The sequence below is a fragment of the Prunus dulcis genome, chromosome 3 (genome assembly GCF_902201215.1).
Source record: "Prunus dulcis chromosome 3, ALMONDv2, whole genome shotgun sequence".
Classification (NCBI taxonomy): domain Eukaryota; kingdom Viridiplantae; phylum Streptophyta; class Magnoliopsida; order Rosales; family Rosaceae; genus Prunus; species Prunus dulcis.
In genome coordinates, this window is record NC_047652.1 from 13,617,601 (window position 1) to 13,642,311 (window position 24,711).

Here is a 24,711-nt window from a genome sequence, read left to right on the forward strand (position 1 = left end):
TAAAGGATTAATTTTGGTTCTGGGTTTTGAATTTTATTTTGCAAAATCTCAATCAAAAGGCCCAAATTCATTGGGCCTGTTTTAATTAATAAGGGAAAAGACAGTTTTACCTTTTTTATTTAAAAGGGTGCCCAAAGTTTGGGCCACCACTTGGACCACCGCCGTCCCTTTGGTGGCAGCCATGTGGAACATTGCCAAATCACCTTCAATAATTTTAAAAAATACGAGATATGCCATTTAGAGGTCCGCTTTGGAGAAAAAGGCATATGAGCAACCAAGCTAGGCTTTCCTTCCATGGTATCATGAGATTTTATTCTTTATATACTATATTGTTCAACATCAACTTAAATATTTTATTTTTTCTTATCAAATTAGAGAATAATTTTTCACTAATTAAAATTTATCTTATTAAAGTATAAAAAATAAAAATAAAAAGTGAAACTACGCTATATAATTATTGTTTATTATTATTCTCCTACCTTTTTTTTGTATTGCTATTTCATGTTTTTTTTCTTTTCTTTTTCTTAGTTTTCTTAGCAATTGATTTTGTATCATTACTAACATATCAATTCACTATTCTCTTGTGAAAAAACATAAAAGGAGTAGCATTTAACTTGTCAATTTAATTGTAAAATAATATGTAATGATATAAAGGTCACTAAACCTAAAAATATCGATACAAAAGTAACAAAAAAATACATATTGCATTGCAGTTTTAATTATATAAACATAAAAATACCAATACAAGAGTAATATTAAAATGCACATTTTGTTGCAATTTCTGTGTTATAAACTTAAAAGTACCAATATAAAAGTAACATAAAAATATACATTATATCGTAGTTTCAATTAGATTAAAATACCAATATAAGAGTAATATAAAAACACACACTAAGTTGCAGTTTATATGGGGTTTAAGGTCACTCTCTCATACACGAGGAGAGCCAAGAGAAACGGCTAGGGTTTCTTGTCCTTCTCTTCCGTCCACTCCCTGCAGTCGGCGCCCTCACTTGGGTTGTGGTCCTCTGCATGGATGCCTTCTCCCTATTTTCACAGTGCGTTTTCTTCTGTGGTTCCTTCTCTGTGGAGATCCGGTTCAGTTAGGGTTCTTGTGTTGATCTATGGCGTCTTCTTGGTCAGGTCCCTCTCATGTTGGTTTTTACGGTGGTTTGGTGGTGAGGGTTGCGATATGGAAGGTTTCGCAAGGTGCTGGCGGTGCATGTTGGGGGTTTATAGGTGGTTGGGGTCTAGGTTTTTTCTTGGGCCATATGGATCTTGTGCATTCTTGGATTCTCGGCGTTGGGCACGATTTTCGGCAACTAGGGTTGTTGGTTGTAATTTATGTTCCCATCTCTCTGGGTTTTTTTGTGATGGGGACCTGGGATCCGGGTGGTGATAGAGCCCTTATTGTTTTTGAGCAATTTTTCCGGCGACACCCTGTGCTCACAGATTCTCGTAGTGAGTGTAGAATTTGCATCAACGAGTTTGCTGATAGGGCAACGGAAACCAGCTTTGAGGGATCTCCTAGTTCTCCCTGATGTGTTCGTTGGAACGTTTGTGCGCTTGTCATCCGATAAATGTCCCTACTGTGATGATCTTCTGTGGGAAGTTCGTCATGCTAAGAGGCCACTCTTGATCCCTCTGCCTTATCTGTGAGGGATATGTATTAAGAACAAAGGAGATGGCATTTGTGCTCTTTTTGGGGGTCCTTCTTTGTTTGCCCCTACGGTTTCTTTCTTGGTGTATTCTGTATTGTCTCTAGCCCTTGGCGTGCTCTACAACTCTTGTGTTGAGATGATCTAGGAAAAAGGGATTGAACAATTGTCTCATTACATACATAAAATGGGTACATGATGATCACATAATTTTAATGGATTTGTCCGTTGGTTGGTAGCTGCAAAAGTAGAGACTGGCTAGAGTCAGTAATATTGCTCGATCATTCCAATCATTTTACTAAATAAATAATTTAACTAGCATAGCAACACAAAATTGCAAAAATAAAATATCTAAGTCAGATAAAAATTTATGCCACTTATCACTTCACCTGAATCAATAGATGTTTTAGTTTACAATAAGTCTTCAGTGGAACTCACACCTCCATAGTCCAGTTCCGTGTATGTGTGGCATGACATGATGCATCCACAATGGAGTGGCTGCACAAGGTATCAAATGAATAGAAACTTTGTTGATCCATATAGCATATGCATAATGCAAAATGAAAAATTAGACCAAAATAAAAATATACGCTTAATCGTTTTATTAGTCCCTGAACTTAGGCCCGATTTGAATTTGAGTCCTTCAATTTCCAAAATGGTTCCCGTGATCCTTTAACTTCACTTTCGTTAGGACAAATGGTAATGCCGTTAATTTTGTTAACTTTTTCTGTTAAATGCAGGGCAAAATGGTATTTTTATATTAAAACCAAAAAAATGAATAAAAATTTATATCTTTAAAATAACAACAAAAGAAAATCACATAAAAACCCAACAAAAAAGAAAAAGAAAAATCAAGTTTGAGAGGAGTAGAAATCGGGATAGGGGAGGAGAGAGAGAGAGAGTTTAATTTTAATTTTTTTAGTTTTTTAATTTTTTATTCATATTTTAATCAATTTTGAAAGACCACGGGAACCATTTTGAAAATTAGGAGACCAAAATGCAAATCGGGTCTAAATTCAAGGACTAATAAAACGATTAACCCCTAAAAACATAAGATGAAGTTGCCTGCTCACCATTCTACGAACAACACGATGTCTCCAACCATCACCGCCAGAATGAAAAGTTTCACAAAACTGATCATTTATATAAGCAGAACTAAATTTGCAAATAATCAAGTCAGTTACTAAGTGAAAGTACACATATATCGATGCCTAATATAGTCATATGAAATTGCTAGTCTTGACCCTTACTTGAAGGTTGGGAAATTCATGCCCATAGTTCCAACCCTAATGTTTAGAAATTCCAATCTGCTAGCAAATTTACATGATGAATAATAAAAAATTTAGTAATATACCAAGTCTTCATTATCTCTTCACACGCAACCATATCAAGTTAGAATCATTGAGTTGAGATTCAAAATGTATTCTACAAATTCAAGAAAATTTGGTGGCAAAGTGTTATGATAATAGAGATACCTTTGGTAAATCATTGATTCGATGTTATTGAACTTCGCGTCAACGCATGGAGTACTACCACAATCTTCATCTTCATCTTGCCCTTCACACGCTTGAGAAACCTTCATATTTATGTTGAACCCAAAACTTAATATGTAATCAAGAAAGGAGATTGACAAAAGCTTTTGATAATACCAACCTAGTTTTCAAGTCACTTTTTATAGCTGAAGAAGAGGATTCTAGAATGGCGGTTTTCAAAAACAACTGGCCTAATCTGCATCTGATATGCGGTTTTGAAAGTGATCATTTCTAAGGAATTTCTCCAAATCCGTTCCACAAATCCGTTACTTTCCTAATCTTGGTTTCCAAGCTCTAAACATGGACATATATGAAATAGGAAATTTATTTATGACTTTAACAAAATTGTATGCGATAAAACGAAAGAGCTCCGCACCTAGACATCCCTGAAAACATTAGACTTTAGTAAAAAGGCACTCACAAGCTGCAGACATGGGCTTAGCCAAGTTGGCTAGAGCAGATGTGTTCCTCACTCTGCATCCAAATTTAAATCCCTCTCTTTATAATTTAGATTAGATATTGTTTGTATAAAATAAAATAAAACACTCACAAACCCAATTTTAACTAAAAGGGCCCATTTGAAATTTAAATACGCAAAAAAGAATACATAATTAGACATGCAAAATACAGGTCCACTATCTACTTTACACCTTACACATAACCAAACAAAACCTAATTTTTTTTACATGCGTATAGAGTTTGGAGTACTTCTTTTGCCTTCTTCCTCGTTTGGTAGCTTGTATTAGTGATAAAATTCTTTACTAATAAGCATATCATAAATGGAGTATTTTGGTTTTCGGCTTGGTCTGTGGGGTTTAAATTTTCTTTTGTATTAGGTCACTAAGGTGGCCCAAATTTGCATTAGTCTTAAATTAAGGAGATAATAAGTAGTAAAGTTGCTATAATTCTTAATGTATGGTTGGTATTATAGCTATAACATTTCTTAGTACTACTCTACTGAATTTTGCAGCTGCTTTATCTATAAAAGAGTATTTTTGCTCACCACTTTAACCCAATATATACGCTCACCACCCTTCTTAGAGCATTTCCAACCGATGTGTTAAAAGTGTCACATAGACATTTAACGGCTAGAAATAACATCTCACATCACTCCAACCGATGTGTCAAAGTTGATGTGAAATGAAGACTGAAAGTTGAGATGTTATTTTTAACATCCCAAAAGTAAAATGTCAAATGAATATTTTATTATTTTTTCTTTTCTTTTCTTTTTAATTAAAAATAAATCAACACTAAAATTTAATAAAATAATAATTTAATTTGACATATTGGGTGGAATGTAAAGCTGTATAAGATGTCAAATTGTCACATCAGCCATCAAATTTAAATTTAATATTTGATATTTGACATCTCTCTTCGAGATGTTCTTATAACTTGACACCTATCTGTATGCTTGTAACCATAGTTAATTCTTTAATTTAAAATTTTTAAGTATTTAAAATTTAAAAATAAAGTTAAATAATAATTAAATAACATTAAAAACTCTTTTTCTTTCGCTCTCCCTCTTCCCGACGAGGCCCACCCCAAACAGCCCTACCCGCACGACCACCAGCTCGCATACGTTCAGCGATGACACCAAAATCCTCGCCGTAGATCGCAACATCAAGACTCTCCGCTTTCGCCTCCAAGCTCGCCTCCCTCTGCGACACCCCGAACGACGTCGTCTACTTACCAGCTCTCCGACGAAGATCTCGATGCCCTCATCTCCATCACCAACGACAAGGACCTCAACCACATGATGATCGAGTAAGGTCGGCACTACCGAGCTTCCGCTAAGCCCGCAAGGTTCAGGCTCTTCCTCTTTCTTCTCAGCAACAACCATCCCGTTAGCTTCGGCTCCAATGAGACCAACTCGGAGCACCAGTGGTTCGTGGATGCTCTGAATTCGGTCAAATCGAGTCTCCCGGTGGATGGTTCACTTCCAACGGCTCCGATCACGGAGTCACTGACGAACCCCAATCGGATTTTGTCGGTGTGGCTGGTGGTAGTGGTGGGGTGCATGGTTGAGGTTGAACAAGGTCTGGAGGTGGTTGGGGTTGCTGCAGGGGAATGTGGTGACTTGGGTTGGGTGGCTGGTTGTGGGGTGGGGGTGGGTCTCGTCGGGAAGGATGGAGAGAGAATGAAAGAGTTTTTTGTTTTTTTTAAATGTTATTTAATTTTTATTTAATTTAATTTTTTTAATTTTAAATACTTCAAATATTTAAAATTAAATAGTTAACTATGGTTACAGGTACGGACATGTGTCAAGTTATAAGAAGGGTGGTAAATGTACACATTGGATTTAAGTGGTGAGCAAAAATGCTCCCTATCTACATGAAATATATATTTTATTTGCTTAGACAAATTTTTGGCTGAAATCTTAGTTACGTGCTTACAAACTTATGGTTACACATTTGCTGCCATTTGTATGCTTATGTATCACAACTATGCACTATATGATCTATGTCTTGAGAAGTTATACAAAGTGGGCTTATGACACAGATACTTCAAGTGACTTACAAGTTTTTGGGAAGTTTTGGAAGTTATTGTGGGCTTAAGTCCCTTCAGATAGTGCACTATTATCGTGAGAAATGAATTCATCAGCCTTGAGAAAGAACTCATGTTCCTTGAAAACTAAGAAAAGATAAACAATTGTAAGTCCTCAAGCACACTGGTGATGTGAGACAAAGGGCCTCCTATGCCTAAGTTAGCACTGTTAAACAAAGAAAGAGTTAGAGTTTCTCAGTTCAATGAACAATTGCCTTCTCCCATAGATGGAGGTGGGTTTTAAATTTGGCCCATTGGTGGCTTATTTACCACCGTTGGAGGCTACATGTTTGACATTAAGTGGTGGATGCCATGACTCCTTGATGTGCACGTCCAATCAATTAGCCGTTTGACTTGGGACGTATGAGATATTTATCCAAAGTAGTGGAGCGTTATCTCCTTAATTACTGCTACTGTAGTTAATGAGGATATACCCAAGATTTGGGTTGATCTTTTGGTGGTGTGTTGCCTAAGGATAAGTCATGTTGGGCTTATCCCCTAAGCCTTATCTAATCTAGGTTTGGACTTGTATAGGACTAGCTTGTCCATGGGCCTTTGTCTAACAGAAGGGCCTTGTGAGGCTTATGTGGGCAACTTGGGCTTAGGCGAAGCCTTAAACTACCAGAGAAATCGACCTTTGCTTTGGGGCAATAGTTTCAACTATCTTCATTTAATGCTCGATTGGATGCTTCTTATCTTCTCTCGCCCTTTACTAAGGGCAATTTTGTCCATTTGATTGCTTTGTCGTACACATGGTGTCTTATTATTGGTGTATGATTACTTGCTCCCACAATTATACTTAACATGTTTTGAGAAGTCGAACATTTAGGTATAGATGTTTGAGTATTACGGACTCTAGCATGTTGTTGCTTATCTTGGTTCATTTTAGGACTTATGATTTGTTACCAGTAATCCACTCATGAGATTCACTAAGATGCGAAGAAATATGATACATTGAGAAAAGTAATATATCGTGCATAAATAGCTATAATTCATTATATGTTGTCTATCTTGATGTTATGTATAATCATTTTGTAAGGTCTGTACTTAATGGGATTGTATGAGCCATGGTGCTACACCTTTTACTATTTTAAGCTAATGAGTAGGTTCACAAGGATGAGATGATCTTTACTTAATTTCAATATATTAAATCGAAGTGTTCAGTACTCGGATCTTTACATTAGAAAAATGAAAGTGTACTTGTACTGTCATTTTGGTAATGTAAATATTTATGTACGAATAATTTCCTCTTGATCATCAGTAAAAGTTTACATTTGAAAATCACTACTATGTTTTGATATTTTAGAAGAAAAAAAAACATAGTACATATGATTATGTAATTTTTACAGAAGAATGATTTTTTTTTCCTACAATACTGATGGATAATAATATATTAAAAAATGGATTATAGGAATAAAATTGAGAGTTTGATTAAGAAATAAACAACCGAGAACAAATATTTTTTAAAAACAAAAACCAAAAATTAAATGAATAAAATAAGAATGCCTTTTGTTTTGTGTGAGTGAGTGAGACCCCCCGCATCAGGAAGAAAAAAGAAGAAAAAGAGTGAAACCCAAGGTGTTGGTTACAGGGGAAGCTAAATAGACACATAGTACATTTGATTGAGATGGTGCCAATTACCAAAAGGAGGGGCCATACCAGAGAGAGGAAGAGAGAGAGAGAGTTAGTTAAAGTTGTGATAAAGAAGCAAACCATCAAGAATACAAGTATCATTATTATTAAAAAAGGAAAAAGGAAAAAAAAAAAAGCTTACTTAGAAAATAGAACTTATATCAACGAACATATGTCTTAATCCACCCACACCTTCCATTGAAAATTTCCATTCCATCTTCTTCTGCACCTCACACACACACACATACTTCAACACCACGCCAAAACATTCCCTTCCTCCACCAACTGCTGCAACACCACCAACAACCCTACGCCTTCTCTCTCTCTCTCTCTCTCTAACTGCACAACTAACGCTTAACACTAACATATATATTCTGTTATGGCCTCTAACTGTTTTGATGCGCCTCTTCCATTTTCAACTCTCAGTTTCCTTCGTTTCTATAGCATTCGGTATTTTAATAATATTATTATATGGAGACCAACGCCGCCTTTCCAACCTCACCCGATTCGTCGACCCGAGATTTCGGCTCCGATTTCGCCTCAATGTACCGCTCCATTTTCCCGCCCAAATTCACACTCCCGAGCTCCCTCTCCCTCACTCCCTCCACTCGCTCCTCCTTCTCGGACTCCGATTCCAACTCCGACGACCACCACCATAATCACAATGCTACGTCGCAGCGCCTCACCCAGGCTCAGCTTATCCTCGAGTCCCAGGAGCTCCGCGACCACTACGATCTCTGCAGCGCTCACCTCCGCGACCTCGCCGACGAACTCGACTCTCTCCGCCGGGAGAACTCCCATCTCCGGTCCGCGAACGCCGACCTCGTCAAGCTCCTCTCGTCGCAGGCCACCTTCCAGAGCTTCCTCCTCTCATCCTCCTCGTCGTCGGCGTATCAGAGTCCTTCCACGCCGTCGTTTCTCGACGACTTTCGGCGGCTCGGATTCGGATCTCTCGGTCCTCGCGACGGCGTCGTTTCCGACGAGGCCTCGGATATCAGTCCCACGAGCGTCATCGAGCGAAACCGGTTCGACGTCGTAGACCGGGTTGCGCTCCCCAAGAGCATTTCCGTCCGCTCCTCGACTCGGCCACGTGTCCCTAGCCAACTCGTTTCTGGCTCGCCCACCGTGAGTAATTAATTAATAAATTAAATTATTACGTGGCATTTTATTATTTTATTTTATTTTGTCTGATAAATTTATGTTTATGGGCGGGTTCTGTTACTGTGGGTGCGGGTGCAGCAGAGCCAAGTGAAGGTGTTCAATCAGGGGATGGTGAAGACGGAGCTGTGCAACAAGTGGGAGGAGACTGGCACGTGTCCGTACGGAGAGAACTGCCAGTTTGCTCACGGCGTTAGGGAGCTCCGTCCGGTGATGAGGCACCCGCGCTACAAGACTCAGCTCTGCCGGATGGTTGCAGCTGGCGGCAAGTGTCCGTACGGTCACCGCTGCCACTTCCGTCACTCGCTGACTGAGCAGGAGAGGCTGCAACTGGCCATGGCAGCAGAGACTCGTTTTGATTAGTGGATGATGGATATATGCATGGGACTGGGTTTTGTTTAAATTGGCCCCCCCCTTTTTTTTTTCTTTTCTTTTTTTGTATATAGACCAGTCGTTTAAAGATTTGGGAACTAAAAATGTTCCAAATCCAACGTAAATTAGCAAGAATAAAGAAAATGTGAATTTTTGTAACGGGGTGCTGAGAGGGAAAAACGTCAATTACTGATTTATTGCTTGTATTTTTTTTAATTAATTTGATTATTATCTATATATACATTAATACTCGGGTTTCTAATCATCCAAATGATGACATATATTATATGTATACACCAAGTTTTACGCAACTTTCAATCCAAGTCAGAAAATGGGGACGCCTACATCTCTCTCTATCCATGCATCTCATATGTAGTTAGGGGAGTGATTGATGGTACATGTTGTTATCAGTTTACGCATACAGGTCTTGATAATATTGTCTAACAAAATATCAATCAAATCTAAATAAATTCTTGATGAAATATCAACCAATAACAAAATATCGAAGAAATATCAAACAATTTTTGTATATCTCTTGCCAGATGAACTCAATGTAAATTTAATTGAATTTAATTGAGTTTGATTGAATTTTACAAACATCAAATAGATTTTGAATGTCGTTATCTTTGAATTAAATTGTTTGTTTTAATATGTTTTGTGAGAATTGTGAAGAATTTGTGGAAATATGAGAAATTGAGCTAAAAAGGAGCAAGAAGAAGAAGATTGGAGATTAATTGGAAAGAAACCAAATCATTCCTTTCATTACAAAGAGTGTTGTCAAATTTCCTAATTCAAGATGGTTCAAGTCTTACCAAGTCAAACAATAAGAAATAAAGAAAACCCTATATTAGTAGGAATCCTATTTTTATAATAATTGTAATTATATCTTAGATAGGTAGGATTTCTAGGAGTACTATATATAGGGGGATTTGGCTACTATTGTATATACTCGAACACCATCCAATTCCTACACATTCATACCCATAGCCGAAATACGTACCTTGAGGAGAACATGAAGAGAGCTCGCACAACCTTGCCGTTTTCTACTTGAAGAATTCGGTGCTTTCCATGTCTTCATCAATCATCATGTTTCCCAATAAGTCTTTCATGAACTAATTTCTTTTTACTAAGGCTACGAGGTAGCCTAACTAGCCTAACTATGAATATTTAAATTCTTTGATATTGTTAATTATTTATCTATGCATGTTGAGTGTTTGTTATTGTTCTTAATGCTTTCAATTAATTAATTGGCCACTAATTGCATGATTGGAATAATTAGGTTGAAACCGTAAGGGGATGCCTAATAAATAGCTTCTTTTAACAAGTACCATAAATTACATAGCCGACTTAGAAGATTAACTTATGTTTTGTGTAGTCTTTAATATTTTCCATAAATCTTTATGAGTTCTTAATCATCTAAATCCATAACTAGGAATAGAGTGGGTTGATGGTATAAAAAAAATAAAACTAATATAACTTGGAAGAGAGTATTGGTGAGGTAAGGGAAAATGACTATCAACATGTTAGGAAAATTATGATTAACAAGCTAGAAGGATTTGAGTGGGATTAACTAGGTGAAATTGGTATCCTAATGCTTTATTATCCTTATTTTCATATGTTACATTATTTACTTACTCTTAATTTACTTGTTTACTTATATTTTTGTCATCATAATCCTTTTATTGTTGAAATATAATTAGGCATAAATCACTCTAATACTTAATTGATTAACTTGATCTCTGTTGGAACAATACTATACATACTACTATATTAATTTGAGTAATATTGCCCTTTTACAATTATTCACATCAAATTTTGGTGTCGCTCTCGAGGATCGAGCTAGTCTGTTAATATTATTATGATTTATTAAAATATCCAAAGTACAACTAGAAAAAAATCATACTAATATTAACAGACTAAGCCAATCACCGGAAAGGGCATCAAAATTTGATGTGAATAATTGTAAGAGGACAATATCTCTCAAATTAATATAGTAGTAAGTAGAGTATTGTTCCAACAAGGAACAAGTTAATCTATTAAGTACAAGGGTGATTTATGCCTAATTATATTTGAATCAAACAATAAAATAATTATGATGACAAAAATATAACTAAGAAAGTAAATTAAGAGTAAGTAAACAATATAACAGATGAAAATAAGGATAATAAAGCACTACGACACCGATTTCACTTGTAGCTAATCCCACCCAAATCCTTCTAGATTGTTAATCCCAAGTTTGCTAACAAGTTATATAGTCATTTTCCCTTACCTCAGAAATACTCTCTTCCGAGTAATATTAGTTGTATTCTTTACCCTCAACCCACTCTATAGTTATGGATTTAGATGGTTAACAACCCATTAAGGTTTAAGAAAAATATTAAAGACTATACAAACCATATTTTGAGTCGCCTATGTAATTTATGGTACTTGTTACAATAAGTTATTTATTAGGCATCTCCTTCCAGTTTCAACCTAATTCTTCTAATCATGAAATTAGTGGCCAATTAATTGAAAGCATTAAGAACTGTAACAAGCACTCAACATGCATAGATAAATATAATTAACAATATCAAAGAATTTAAGGATTCATAGCTATGCTACATCGTAGCCCTAGTAAAATGAAATTAGTTCATGAAGGACTTGTTGAGAAACATGATGATTGATGAAGACATGGAAGGCACCGAATTCTTCAAGTAGAATGCCAAGGTTGTGCAAACTCTCTTCTTGTTCTCCTAGAGGTATTTCGGCTATGGGTATGAATGTGTAGGAATTGGATTGTGTTCAGGTATACAGAATAGTGGCTCATCTCCTATATATAGTACTCCTATAGAAATCCTACCTATCTAAGGTATGTATAATTACAATTATTATAAAAAATATGATTACTACTAATCTAGAGTCTTCTTAATTTCCCCTTGTGGAAAAGATATGTGAAAATGAGGGAATCCAAGAAAGTGATATAAATATAGATGAACAAGGGTTCAACACATAATTGAAAGAAAACAAGAGAAGATGAGCAATGATTAATTGAAGAAGACAAGTGGAGTGAGTAAGAGTTCATAGAATATGATTTGGAAGTCTTTGAAGAGTCACAATGCTTTGAAGAGGGGGGATATGATTCCGAAGTTTTTGGCCAAAACACTGGATATAATTGTGAATGTTGATTCTAATCATATTCGTATACATTGTATAAAATGGGAGTTCATATAAGGAGTTTGACATCTAAATTTATATTTTCCAAACTGTTACTACGAACCATCTATATTTATATATCTCAAAAGTTTTGCAATTTTTATTTTTTCTATTGCTCAACGTTCAGTTAGAAAGACAATAAAGAACAATTTATATTTAGATGAGAAGATCATAATGTACATGTACATATTGTGAGGAGAAATTTTTATATGTTCCGGATGCACCATGTGGCTGTACCATCTAATGAACATAGGACATGTGGAATAATTATTGTCTAACTCACTGCATTTCTTTTTATAACATGTGATAGGTTGCATTGCCAATATTTTATATGTCTTCCATCTATTGGATGGTACACTAGCCACGTAATGTATTCGGAATCTAAAAAATTACTTCATTGTGAGACCATAATTTATTGGACTTGCCACGTCAGTAAAATAGGGATACCATGACAAATTACCTTAGTGACATGGACATACCGATGGGGAAGTAAGTAGCACCTTTTTCTTTCAAGTAAAATTCTAGATTTTGAAAATAAAATTCATTTCTATATAAGACTTTTGTTGCAGGATAACATGAATTATTGGATTTTGTCTAAAATAAACTTCAACGGTTGATAATAACCAGAAAAACAATGGGCTACAAACGCACAAAACGACTCTATTCATTGGATTCTCTTTTAATTACAAACACCATCCTGATTAGCAATATCTAGTTTCAGATTACATCGTGTCTCCTTTTTGACAAAACTTAATTGCTCATGGATTCTTCTAACTTAAAGACAAATAACCAGATAAATAAAGTAAAAGCAGATTAAAAATGTTGCTTTCTCACTTCTGAAAACTGTTTAAAGTCTCACTTCACATGAAAATCAGGTGACAGAACGAGAAACACTTGAAGCCTTTGAAACCAGAAACTAGCTAGCTAGACAATTCAGGCCAGTGCTTATGGATGTGAACCGTTCTATCAATATCACACCCTCTTCAAACACTTCTCCAGAAATGCACGGTTTCATGTCGACGGGCTCTTTCGAGCTACCCAATTACTACTCTCATCCGTCTAGCAGAGAGGTGAAGCTAATTGCCATCCATTTTCTGTTAGACGAGAGATTGCATTCAAATAAGTCAAGTATTTTCCTTCCAGTTTCTTATGCTAGATATATATCATGTGTTATTTTCTTCCTTCTGGTTTTTTTTTCTTACTATAATAATTAAGTAGGAGGCTGATCAGGAGGCTAAGCAATCCAGTTTTACGGAACTTCAGAAGGAAGAGATAGAGATATTCTGGAATCAGCAACTGTTTGAAATTCAAAACACAACAGGTTTGTTTTTTCTCTTGGTCCAAATTTTGATTTTTCTTCTGTCTTTGGTCATTGCTACAGTTTTAAGCTAGTGCCCCAAAATAAAAACAAAAACATACAAAAGTTTAAAATTTAAAAAAAAAGAAAGAAAAGGGATTGAACCCAAACTGTACTTTTATTGTACTTTTGAGTTAAAAGCATTACATATGATTTCTGTTTATTTATGTCGAAGTGTGCTTGTTTTAATTTTTTCTATCATAATTTGAAAACACCGTTAGCGCTAGCACACGTTAGTAGTTGTTAGCCATCATTTTTTCAATTTTTTGAATTTTTTTTAGATGTTCCAAATCTTTTGTTTCTTTAAGAAGTAAAAATCATTACAAAAGGTTTTGATCAGGACCTACATAACCAAAGGGATATATATATATATAGCGACGGACTCGAAATTTTAAAATGAGCTGGACTAAATTTACCTTAGAGCAATTCCAGCGGTAAGGCTGAGCGGGGTTGGCCCTCAGGGGAGGCTGGCCCGACTTGGAGCCCGAGTTTTAGATGATGTTAGGGCGCTGACGTCAGTGCGCTACAGTGCCTCCCATAGCCAGCATCCACGTGGCGTTGTTTGGACTCTCAGATCGGATTTTTTCCTCCAATCTAACGGCAACGAATTTTTGTGCAATAAAATAAAAAAAAAAAAAAATTTTTAAAAAAATACCCAAAAAATTAATTAATTTTTTTTCTTTCTATAAATACCAACCAATACTCTTTACTTTTAACACCAAATCCTCATACATTTTTGTCTCTTTCAACTATTATTCACTTTCTATTTTATATTTTTTTCACTTTCAAGTTTTATTTTTCTAAAATCTTATCCGAAATTTTTTTCCGATTATGAAATATGAATTTTATAATAAAGATTGACATGTAGGAACCCAAAAATCTAATCCAAAAATATTATCCAAATTAATTATTTAGGTAAAAAAATTTGTGAAAAAAACAAAAAAATGAATAGTAATTGCCCTTAGCTATGACAACGGGTGAAAACACAAAATACTATTTGCAAGGGCAACCACTATTTACGTAAATAGTGGCTGCCCTAGCTTCCCCCTTGCCATGGCTAAGGGCAAATGGGTGGAGTTGCTCTTATGTAAGCACTGGAGAGTGAAACATAAAGGTGCAACTACTGCAGCATAGCAATTCGTTTGATTGATTGATTTATTTATTTTCACTTAAAGGGATTGTGTGTGAGGTCTATCAATGAAAGGAAAATTAGTTAGGTTGTCCATAATAAAATAAAATAAATATAAACATAAATAAAAAGAAGTTGGCAGTATGCTAAAAAAGTAAGAACCATACGGAAATACTTTTCATTTTAGAGAGAACTTTACAGACATGTCCCACAAAAGAATGTCTATGAATATTCGAAGAGAATTAATCAATTCATTAATTTGTCTTATCTTCTTTTCCTTGATTGTATTATTGGATAAGCGATGGCATGATTGTATAACTAATGATCACGTACTTCTTTATAATGTATGATACAGTGGCAAAAGCACATCACGAACTCCCTCTTGCCAGGGTCAAAAGAGTCATGAAATCTGATGGACAAGTCAAGGTAGATCTCTTCTCCCCCTGATCTGATGCAGCCTATTTTAGATGCTGATAAAAATGGTCTCTTGAGGCCTAGATTTGTTTCTGTGTAATCTTTTTGTTCTAGGCTTTGCCCCCTATTTTACCAAAAAAAAAAAGGTAGATCTGCACATTCATCAATTGATATGCAAAACCCTTTTTATAACTTATTTATTTTTTATCTATTAATTAGAGAGTAATGTTTCAAAAAGATTAACTTGAAAGTGTGTTAATTATCTTTGCAGAAGGTGAGCTCGGAGACTCCGGTTTTGTTTTCGAAAGCATGTGAGCTTTTCATTATGGAGCTCACACTTCGTTCATGGCTGCACACTGAAAGAAGCAAGAGGCGCACGTTGCAGCATTGTGACACTGCCAGGGCAATTATGCAGGATGAGCTTCTTCACTTTTTAGTTCACGCTGTTCCTCCGCTGAACTCCGTCGTACGTGACTATTTTGAAGGTGACACATTGCACTTTCTTCTCTTTCTCCTCCATCTTAATTTATTTATTTTTCTTCTGAATAATTTTATAAACAATGCAGATGATGAATGATTAAATTCCGTTTCTGCTAGCGGAATTAGAGCTGTTCTCATAGACCAGCTGGATAGGAAATTTTATTTTAATTTAATTCCTAGATTTATGAGCGGAGTTTGTTATTGTATGAGAGGGTGCAGCAAAGTGATGAAGTGAAGGTTTCGAAGAACAGTATAAAGCATGGAGGTTGGGGGCCTTTCCAAGCCACGGGATATTCAATGAACATCCCTTCTGCGTCTCAGTTTCCTTTTCATTTCTTTCAGTTTATTGTTTCAGTGAGAATTTTGGACGTGATATATATACTGCGGCTTCTTGATGAATTTCCTTGAGCTTTATCTGGATACTTATGATAACAGAGAAAAGAAGCTAGGATTTCGAGAAGAAGAAGAGGAAGAAGATTTGAAAAGTAGAATTGAAGCTTAGAAAGACTGTATTTCAGTTTCTGTATTGAGTTTTCTTAATGATCAAGCTAAACTGTCTAACTAATCCAACTAAGCTCACTTTAACCAACTTAACCGAAAGCCCGTGAGCTGAACCTGACCGACTAACTACCTTCTTAACTAATTTTATAGTTATCATTTTCCCCTACCCAGCCGAGTTCCTCAGTCGAAGGTGAAGACAATGTGGCAAAAAAATAGGACTGTGCAAGTTAGGAGTGGGTATTTGAACCACTGAATTGGTGAACCGAGTATTAAAAAAAAAAAAAACCTAAAACAATCCGTGTTGACTCAGAAAGTCAACCCAGGCTCAAAAACCGAATCGAACCACTTTGGATCGGTTCCCTTCTTGAAAAAAATGGTATAAAATATATAAATATCTTGAATTAATACCCAAATGCTTTAGTATCAATTTATACCCAACTAAAATACTTTAGCCCAATTTTTTTTTTTTTTTTCAATGAACCATATCCGTTCTTGCGCTTCTGCCTTTCTCTATTTTCAACCAATTTCTTTCTATTTCTCTTCCTATTTATATATTCACCCATTTCTCTCTTATTTTATCTCTTCTACCTCTTTCTCTCTTATTTTATCAATTGTACCTATCTCTCTATACATCCTATTTCTCTCTTCTTCACATATTTATATTCGTATATTTCCAAACTAAAAATCAGGCAGAACTGAACCGGAACCATATAGGTTCAGTTTGATTTGATTCTTCTAGACACTTTCTATAAAAATCAAACCAAACTCGACCGTGTGTAAGTTCTTTGGTTTCGAATCCAATTTGAGGGGAAAATTGGATTGTGCCCACCCGTAGTGCAAGCCTTTTGAAACACATCAGCTAGTTGTTCTTTCTGTAGGAATGTACTGCACAAACAACTCTTTTTTTTGTACCTTTTTCCCTCACAAAGTGGAAATCAATATCCATATGCTTGATTCTTGAGTGATAAACAAGATTTGATCTTAAAGCCAGAGCTTGACAAGTTATCACAGTACATAACAAGTGGGCTAGGAAGATAAATCTGTAAATCCAGTAAGACCTTACGAATCCATGAAATATTAGCTGTTGTATTGGGCAAGGCCCTGTATTCAGCTTCTGTTGAACTTCTAGAAACTGACCCCTGTTTTTTTGACTGCCATGAAATTGGATTGCTTCCCAAACATACCACAAATCCAGTTGTAGACCTTCTATTGTTCATGTCTCTCCTACCTAGTCTGCATCACTGTAGGCACTAAGCTGCCAAAGACCATTTGTAAAACTGATGCCATGCTCTAATGTACCTTGAACATATATGAGAATACTTTTGACAAAAAGGTAATGAACATTAGTGGGAGTGGTCATGTACTGACACACAATATTCACTGCATAAGTTAAATCTAGTCTTGTGAATGTCATGTACAACAATGCTCCCACTATACTTCAAAGCATGGTGGGATCAAACAAATGTTCACCAGCCTCTCTTAAGATTTGAGGGTGCTCATTCCTCCTTTATTCAACAGATCTTTAGCATATTTATTTTAGTTCAAAAATATGTCTCCTGATGAGCCATAAGATATGTGCAGGCCTAGAAAGTATGTGAGTCTTCCCATATATCCTTCATTTCAAATACTGCACTCAATTCAGTATTAACACTTTGAACCAATTCATCACTGGATCCAGTAAATATTATGTCATCAACATATAATAACACATTCTCAACATGTTTCACTGTTTATACCTAATTTTGGTAAACGGGCAAAAAATGTTCTCAGAGTTTAAAAAGATATTTTAAAATAAAGCCAAGCCCATTAGCATCTGTTTTCTCGAAAAAGCCTCATTTTCCCAACTAGGCCTCTTTGAGTAAATCAATAAAAAGGCCCAAAGTCAGGAAAATCATATCTCTATCTCACTCTACACATTGAAAAATTGGTAAGCGTGTTTTCTGAGCCCACGTGGGAGGCCAAAGGGGATTATCGCATTTAATGACGACTTGACTTCTTGCTCGCCCAGCAAGAAAACAAGTCGTACTGAAGCCTCCAAAACCAGAGAAGATCAAAATTGCCAGCCGAGTTTTCAAGTACAGAGAAGTCAAATCAAGAAAAGTTCCACAAGGGAAACCGACGGTTCTTGCCAGAGATCCTCCATCATTCCCTCTATGAACTGGTTAAGATCAATGAACTAGCAGCTGAACTTGAACCACAAGCCAAAGGTCCTATCGTAGTTTCCATCATTACAAGTTCCTCCACCCCTATAATTAATAAGGGTCTACTTCAGAAGAAGAAGACTCTCTCTCCAAAACCAGACGTAAAGTCTCCAAAAACACTCTCAAGAAAACAACCTGCCTACTTTCTCATTAAGATAACTAGTTGACGAATCCTGCGTTTATCTCTCGTAGCTCTGCCATATCCATGGTATGATTTTCTTTTAAGATGTATGTTGTTTCAGTTCATGTAATCGTTTGATTGGATTGAGAAATCTCCAGTCCCTTTTTTCTTTACTCTATGATTCGAATTTAAGGATAACTAATAGATTGACTGAAGAATCTTCTGTTATTTAATTTTGAAGTTCAAAGTACATATAAGTTGTAGAAGGCTCTATATAGCTAAATTTCACTTAATCATCTAAAAAAACGGATTATGGACAATTTTAGTACATAAAATTGGAATCCCGCCCTTTTACCTTTCGAAAAGTCCAGAAAAGCCAATATTCAGGCCCGAAAGGGGACAAGGGCCCGAAGGAAACAGTAAAAGAAAAAAGGATAGGAAGTGTGTTGGGCCCGAAACTACATCACTGGGCCCGAACTAATTCAATCTATTCCAAGAACGAGAAAAATATTGAAATAGGTTAATAAGAACCCATGCAGGGTTTTTTGCTAACCACAAACTTGGTCTTGCTTTGTTGCCTGTTCAGGTGTTGCTCATACTTGCCAAGGCGACGATTCACGAAGAAAAGAATTTTAAAGTCCTCTTAATCGAGGCATAAAAAAGAATCAATCTAGGCCAGTACCCCCCTTAGAACACAATGGCTTGGTAAGAAGTTCAAAAAAAAGGCGCAAACTCCTTCAGCATCAATCACTTATCTCCACACCAGATCTATTGGACTGGTTATAAATCCAATAGTGGCATGCGTACGCAATAACCACGGTCAGTATTTAAAATAAGTGACAGATAGGACCTTGATCCGGCCCGTCCGCTTCTGACAAACTGATTCAACTTTCAATTTTGTTCAGAAATCGAAAGAATTCTCTCTACGAGCCAAGAGACGCACCATCCAATCGGGGCATTGGTGTTAATCCAACAATTCCTCCTCGTTCCTCAGAGTTGAGCTGACCCCTACGGTTAGTAAAAGGATGAAAGACGGAAAAAATGACCAACATTCACAAAGAGGCTTGGATCAAAATGGGATTATTTAAATCCTAGAGTAGGTAAGTAACCTGTGAATTTTGCATTCCATGCCCTTGGAGCTTGTTTCAAACAATAAAGAGGGTTCTGAAGTTTGCAAACAACTGTGGATGAATAGGATCTTCAAAACTTGGTGGCTGCTTCGCGAAAACTTACTCTTCAAGATCTCCATGCAAAAAGGCATTCTTGACATCAAGTTTCCTTAATTTCCATTGGTTCATAGCATCAAGAATTAGAATCAACCTCACTGTTGTATGTCGCACTACTGGACTAAAAGTCTCCCCAAAATCGAACTCGGTTCCTGGCTAAACCCCCTAAGCCTTAAGTCCATAAGTCGAGCTTTGTATCTGGCCACTGAACCAGCAGAGTTCCTCTTGATTTTGTATATCCATTTACTACCTACAATGTTCATATTCCCTATATAAGGTACCAAAATCCATGTACCCTACATATTTAGGCTGATACCATCATAACAGAGAAAAGAAGCTAGGGTTTTCAAGAAGAAGAAGAGGAAGAAGATGAAGAAGATGAAGAATTGAAACGCAATGAGACCACTCTAAGTGCAACTTCCATAGCTAATTAATATTACTATTTTATCTCCAGACTTTCAACCACTACTAGTACTTAATCACCAGTCTAGCTAACACTATATAAGCGTTCAAATATCTATTATTGGAATTATTTGACAATTAAACTATTCGTCATTTTTGGCACATAACTAAGACTATTTGTTTTCCCCTAACCTTATCGGCCTAAAAAATAAGCTAAGAGATTGTGTTGAATGCGAGCGTGCACCTATTAGCACTTCAAAAAGCTTAATAATTTGAGAAATTAAATAACTTCCGCTTTACATAAGAAAACATGGTCTATTTCAAAATATTGTAGGCGAAAACGATTTTGTCATATAAATTGAAAGTTAATTGATCAACCAAAATTTTCTTTTGTCTTGCAGTGATCGAAAACAAGCAAAACAGGATGAAGTCGTAAGCTCTTTTTTTTGGAGGTCAACGTGTAAAAGTTTCCAAATTATGGTTTTCTCAAGTTTTCCTTTGGATTAAGCGGTTCTCAACCGAAACTAATCTCTAGTAATAACATAAAATTCGAGCTGGTCGTGAGAGAATACTCCATTGTAATCTTACTAGTTTAGGTGAAAATACCAGTATCACATCAATGTGTAATTGAATCGAATCATTCTAATAGAAAAGTCTCTATGTCTTCCTTCTCTTGTTTCTCCTTTTTCTCATTTAGTTAAGATGGTATCAGTGCCATTGAGCTTGCACTTGTTCTGGCTCTCAAGTTCAATTGTTTCTTTTCTCTGTTACACGAAGCTTATGCTGATCTTTGTTAAAATTAACATACTCTCCTTTCGACACCAACACAGGCTTGAGCTTGGGCCAAAACAGATCATATAACTGAGCATAGTTTCCATCTGGGCTAGGCTGAATCCCCCCATTAGAAACCGCATTTGATCATTTTGGGCTAAATCCAGCCCACATCTCTACAACCAATGCAATCGTTTTTTTTTTTTTTTGGACTTCTTTTTTTTTTAGTACAAGTGATAATTTCTCACACACACACATACTAATCATGGTGGGGAGGCTCGAACTTGAGACCACTAGTCTGTAAATCAAGACACTTTTTCACTGGACTAGACTCTATTAACAGCGATTTTTTTTCTTTAAATATTGGATATCAATCAATTTTGCACAATAGTTCCATTAAAAAAATATAAACAAACAAGCTTGATACAAAATTGTGGAAAATACAAGTAAAAAATACATCATTTTAGAAACTTTAAGAAGTTTTCTTTATCAATAGTGGTGATGGGATTCGAATTTAGAACATCTTTCAATATTAAGAAAAAAAGTATTTATTTTATTTTATACAATTGATGGTCTAAACTACTTTAAATTATAAAAATAGAGATCAAACTTGATTGGAATCACTGTTAAGGCCAACAAATTTGCATTATTGCATTAACGGCTAAGCAAACACTATTGAATTAACAAAAATGCTACGGGCACCAACTTGTTTACCAACTTTTGAATACCAACACATGTGGCACATGACATGGCAACCTATGTCATCTGCCACCTCATTTATTTTAATTACATAATTTGTTATATAAATAAAAGAATTTCACACCGAAAAAAGAAAAAAGAAAAAAGAAAAAAAAAATTCTTTTATTTATATAATAAATTATGTAATTAAAATAAATGAGGTGGCAGATGACATAGGTTGCCATGTCATGTGCCACATGTGTTGGTATCCAAAAGTTGGTAAACAAGTTGGTGCCCGTAGCGTTACTCTTGAATTAATAATAGGAAAAAAGCAAAACAAACAAAAACTGAAACGAAGTGGGCATATGATTCGCTCAAAGTGGGAACATTTGATGTCGTACGTTACCTTTTGAAAAAATGATTCCATTCGCATGCGACTCACAGGTTAACTTTACTACAGGTTAGTTTGCGTATTCACCACGCTCACGTTCAAGAAAAACAAAATGACTTTAAAGATGGCTTTCCAACTCCTTTTCACACAGTTGTTAGAAATAGTTAGGGCTTTTCACAGATACACGGATTCTAATTTGACATATTATACAAAAATATTTGTATTTGTTTAAAGAAAAAAATTTAAAATTATTTATGACTATCTAAATTAGGGAGTATGATTGGAATTTAAATTTTATAAAGAGTGTAAATAGCTTTCATGTGTTTTGAGCTAAATTTTAACTAAAAAATAGAAAGTATGATTGTAGATGCTCTAAGTATCCGAAAGATAAATAACAAGAAATATAAGGACCACATTGCAAAATAGATTGTTCTAGAGACTAGGCTTGGTAGGTGGGGAGGTAGTCTATTGGTGTATATAAAGGGGTGAAGATGTGCACTACGAGCAAAAACAAACAAGAAGGAGACTGAGAGAGGAGGGAAAGGGAGATTGGAGCTACTGGGAATTGTAGGAATGGGCTGTTTGGGATGAAAGAAAATCACTAAGAAAATTTTCTTATTGATATTTTCTTCCCAAGCCCGCCCATTCCAATGATTTCCAGCGGCTCCTCCCTTTCCCTTCCATCTCTATATTGAGACTCATGTTCATGCATATTCAAGACCATCTGATCTCAAGGTATATACAGTTCTTTTTTTCAACATTTTATTTTGTATATGATGAATCGTTTCATTTTCATATTCATGTTTTGTGGTTACTCGAGGTTTATTTATCTTGCTACTGACCTGATATTCCCTTCTTTGCAGTTTGATGCTACTAACCTTGGTTTGTGTTTAGGAATACTGTCTTAGGAATCACTTTTGGGATAAGCGTTTTTATTGATCTCAGTACATTCTGGGCAAGGACTACATCCCACTGCAGTTTGTAAGCGTGCAGATGTACATGTATTCTTCTCAGCATGCTTACAAACTACATGCTCTACATAGTTATGGACAGGACGAAGTGCTAAGATTACATAAATGTTCATCTAATAATTCTATCGACATCGGCATAACTGTAACCCTACATGGGAATCTAAATTTTAAATTACAGATTAATTGCAAATTTTTTGCTGTACTGGTCCAATTATTACTACAAAAAAGTGGTTGCTTTTGATGGATGGAAGGACACTACTTCTCTTCTTCCCTAGAATTGGAAGGAGGCATTTCTATTTCTTGCAAATCACAATTTGACACAAATGTAAAATAATTCATCAGAAACACCAAAAGAATTCTACACACATATCAACCTGTGATTGGCAAGAAAGTATGAGCTCTTACTTCTAGGGAAGGAGACAAGTATTTTCCTTGATGGAAGGGAATGGTCATTATTATAAATTTATAAAATAAAAAAAAATAAAAAGGTTCATGTTCTTAAGTTCCCAGTTGTTGGTCATTGCTCCAAAAGGCGATGGCCATTTTTGGTACTTCATAAAATTTTGTGGACTTATTTCATTATAGAGGTGTCAAATGGGCTGGATTGGCCCATTTAATTAATTGGGCTGTGTTGTGCTTGTGACGACCCATTTATTTTAAAAAACTATTAATCCCTCCTCGGCTCAAAGCTCAAATTCACATTGAAATGGGCCGTGCTCATGTGGGGCCCATGTTTGGCCCATTTAACTTGATTTTTATTTATTTATAATATGTTCATACTTTTCTTATATGTAATATGGATTAAAATATGAGAATTTAGTATTTATTTATTTATTTATGATTTAATATGGGATTAAAAATTGAGGATTTATTGTAGTATTTATTTAATATGAAAATTTATGATTTGTTAGAAGAAGAAGCCACCAAATCAAAGTCTATATATATAGTTATCGAGAGGGGAAGGAGGCTAAGAGATGGTTTATGTAAAGTGGGTCTTGACCAAAAAGAAAGTTAAGTGGGCCGAGTTGGGCTTGAAGTGGTCTCGGGCCAAACACAACCCATGTCAGTCCGCGGGTTGGTTCAGTTTATTGGGCATAATTTTTTAAATCCGGCACGCCCCATGCTTACTTGTCGTGCCTAGCACGTTCATCCAATAATCGTACTTGAGTTGTGTCGTGCCTAATTTAAATGGGTTGGGCTCATGCAGTGTTGGGCCGTTCCTGCTCATTTGACACCTCTAGTTTTTCACACACACACACACACACACACACTGCAAATCAAGGTTCTTTTTACTCGGCTAAACCTTATTGGCAAAAGAATTTCGTTGTATACTACTAAGAGAAGAGCATAATTTTAAAATACTCAATAGTTAGCCATGAGAATGTAAATGTTGTCTTAAGTAAACTCAGTTAGACATTAATAAATAATCACATACACCATATTGATAGAATGTTACAATAAATCAATACAAAAAGTCAAAGAGTTACCAGGATCTACAGAAGCAATTAATAAAATAAATAGACCAAGAAAGGTAGCCCAATTCACTAACACAGAAGTAAAGCTGACACATTATATAATTAACACAATTTCATGTACCATTTACTTGAATTTTCTTGGAGGATTGTTATACACACTATTCTTTAAGAAGGGCATAACCACAATAGATCAAAGCAGAATGCCAAATACAGAAGAAATGACCAAATGTAGAAAGAAAAGAGTTCGCAATACAATCTATGAAAATGAACACCAAAACTCAACAATAGAACCGGAGGATGAGCAAATCTTTGAATAGGATTTGGCGTCATTGGCAAAAACATACCCTTATTTTAAGAATAAGGATTACCTGCGGAAGGAAGAGGAGGAACTCCTCTTGAGAATAAATAAATAAATAAAAGTTTACAATTCTTGCTAATTGCGAACTGGGTACCTGTCTATACAATAAATAAATAAATAAAAGTTTACAATCTTGGACTTTGGGGTGGGG

The 24,711-nt window shown here is 35.7% G+C and overlaps 2 protein-coding genes and 1 long non-coding RNA gene across 3 annotated transcripts; all 3 read left to right on the forward strand.

The window, feature by feature from the left end:
- Window positions 1-7,834: 7,834 nt before the first annotated feature.
- LOC117623028 (zinc finger CCCH domain-containing protein 14) lies at window positions 7,835-9,140 on the forward strand. The gene is made up of 2 exons (XM_034353864.1): window positions 7,835-8,488; window positions 8,603-9,140. The coding sequence occupies exons 1-2, from the start codon at window positions 7,835-7,837 to the stop codon at window positions 8,882-8,884; spliced, it is 936 nt and encodes a 311-aa protein (XP_034209755.1). The 3' UTR covers window positions 8,885-9,140.
- Window positions 9,141-13,071: 3,931 nt separating this feature from the next.
- LOC117622992 (nuclear transcription factor Y subunit C-2-like) lies at window positions 13,072-15,924 on the forward strand. Its single transcript, XM_034353815.1, has 5 exons — window positions 13,072-13,155; window positions 13,304-13,406; window positions 14,927-14,997; window positions 15,257-15,470; window positions 15,552-15,924. The coding sequence occupies exons 1-5, from the start codon at window positions 13,087-13,089 to the stop codon at window positions 15,560-15,562; spliced, it is 468 nt and encodes a 155-aa protein (XP_034209706.1). The 5' UTR covers window positions 13,072-13,086; the 3' UTR covers window positions 15,563-15,924.
- Window positions 15,925-22,283: 6,359 nt separating this feature from the next.
- Window positions 22,284-22,929, forward strand: LOC117622856. The gene is made up of 2 exons (XR_004585042.1): window positions 22,284-22,491; window positions 22,620-22,929. It is a non-coding gene; the product is annotated as an uncharacterized LOC117622856 (long non-coding RNA).
- The last annotated feature ends 1,782 nt before the right edge of the window (window positions 22,930-24,711 follow it).

What these genes read in the sequence shown, in the direction of transcription:
- LOC117623028 (XM_034353864.1), top strand. Translation starts at nt 7,835, where the DNA reads ATGGAGACCAACGCCGCCTTTCCAACCTCACCCGATTCGTCGACCCGA. An exon ending in TCGTTTCTGGCTCGCCCACC is followed by an intron (nt 8,489 to 8,602) that starts GTGAGTAATTAA and finishes GTGCGGGTGCAG; the next exon opens with CAGAGCCAAGTGAAGGTGTT.
- LOC117622992 (XM_034353815.1), top strand. Translation starts at nt 13,087, where the DNA reads ATGCACGGTTTCATGTCGACGGGCTCTTTCGAGCTACCCAATTACTAC. An exon ending in CTCATCCGTCTAGCAGAGAG is followed by an intron (nt 13,156 to 13,303) that starts GTGAAGCTAATT and finishes ATAATTAAGTAG; the next exon opens with GAGGCTGATCAGGAGGCTAA. An exon ending in AATCTGATGGACAAGTCAAG is followed by an intron (nt 14,998 to 15,256) that starts GTAGATCTCTTC and finishes TTATCTTTGCAG; the next exon opens with AAGGTGAGCTCGGAGACTCC.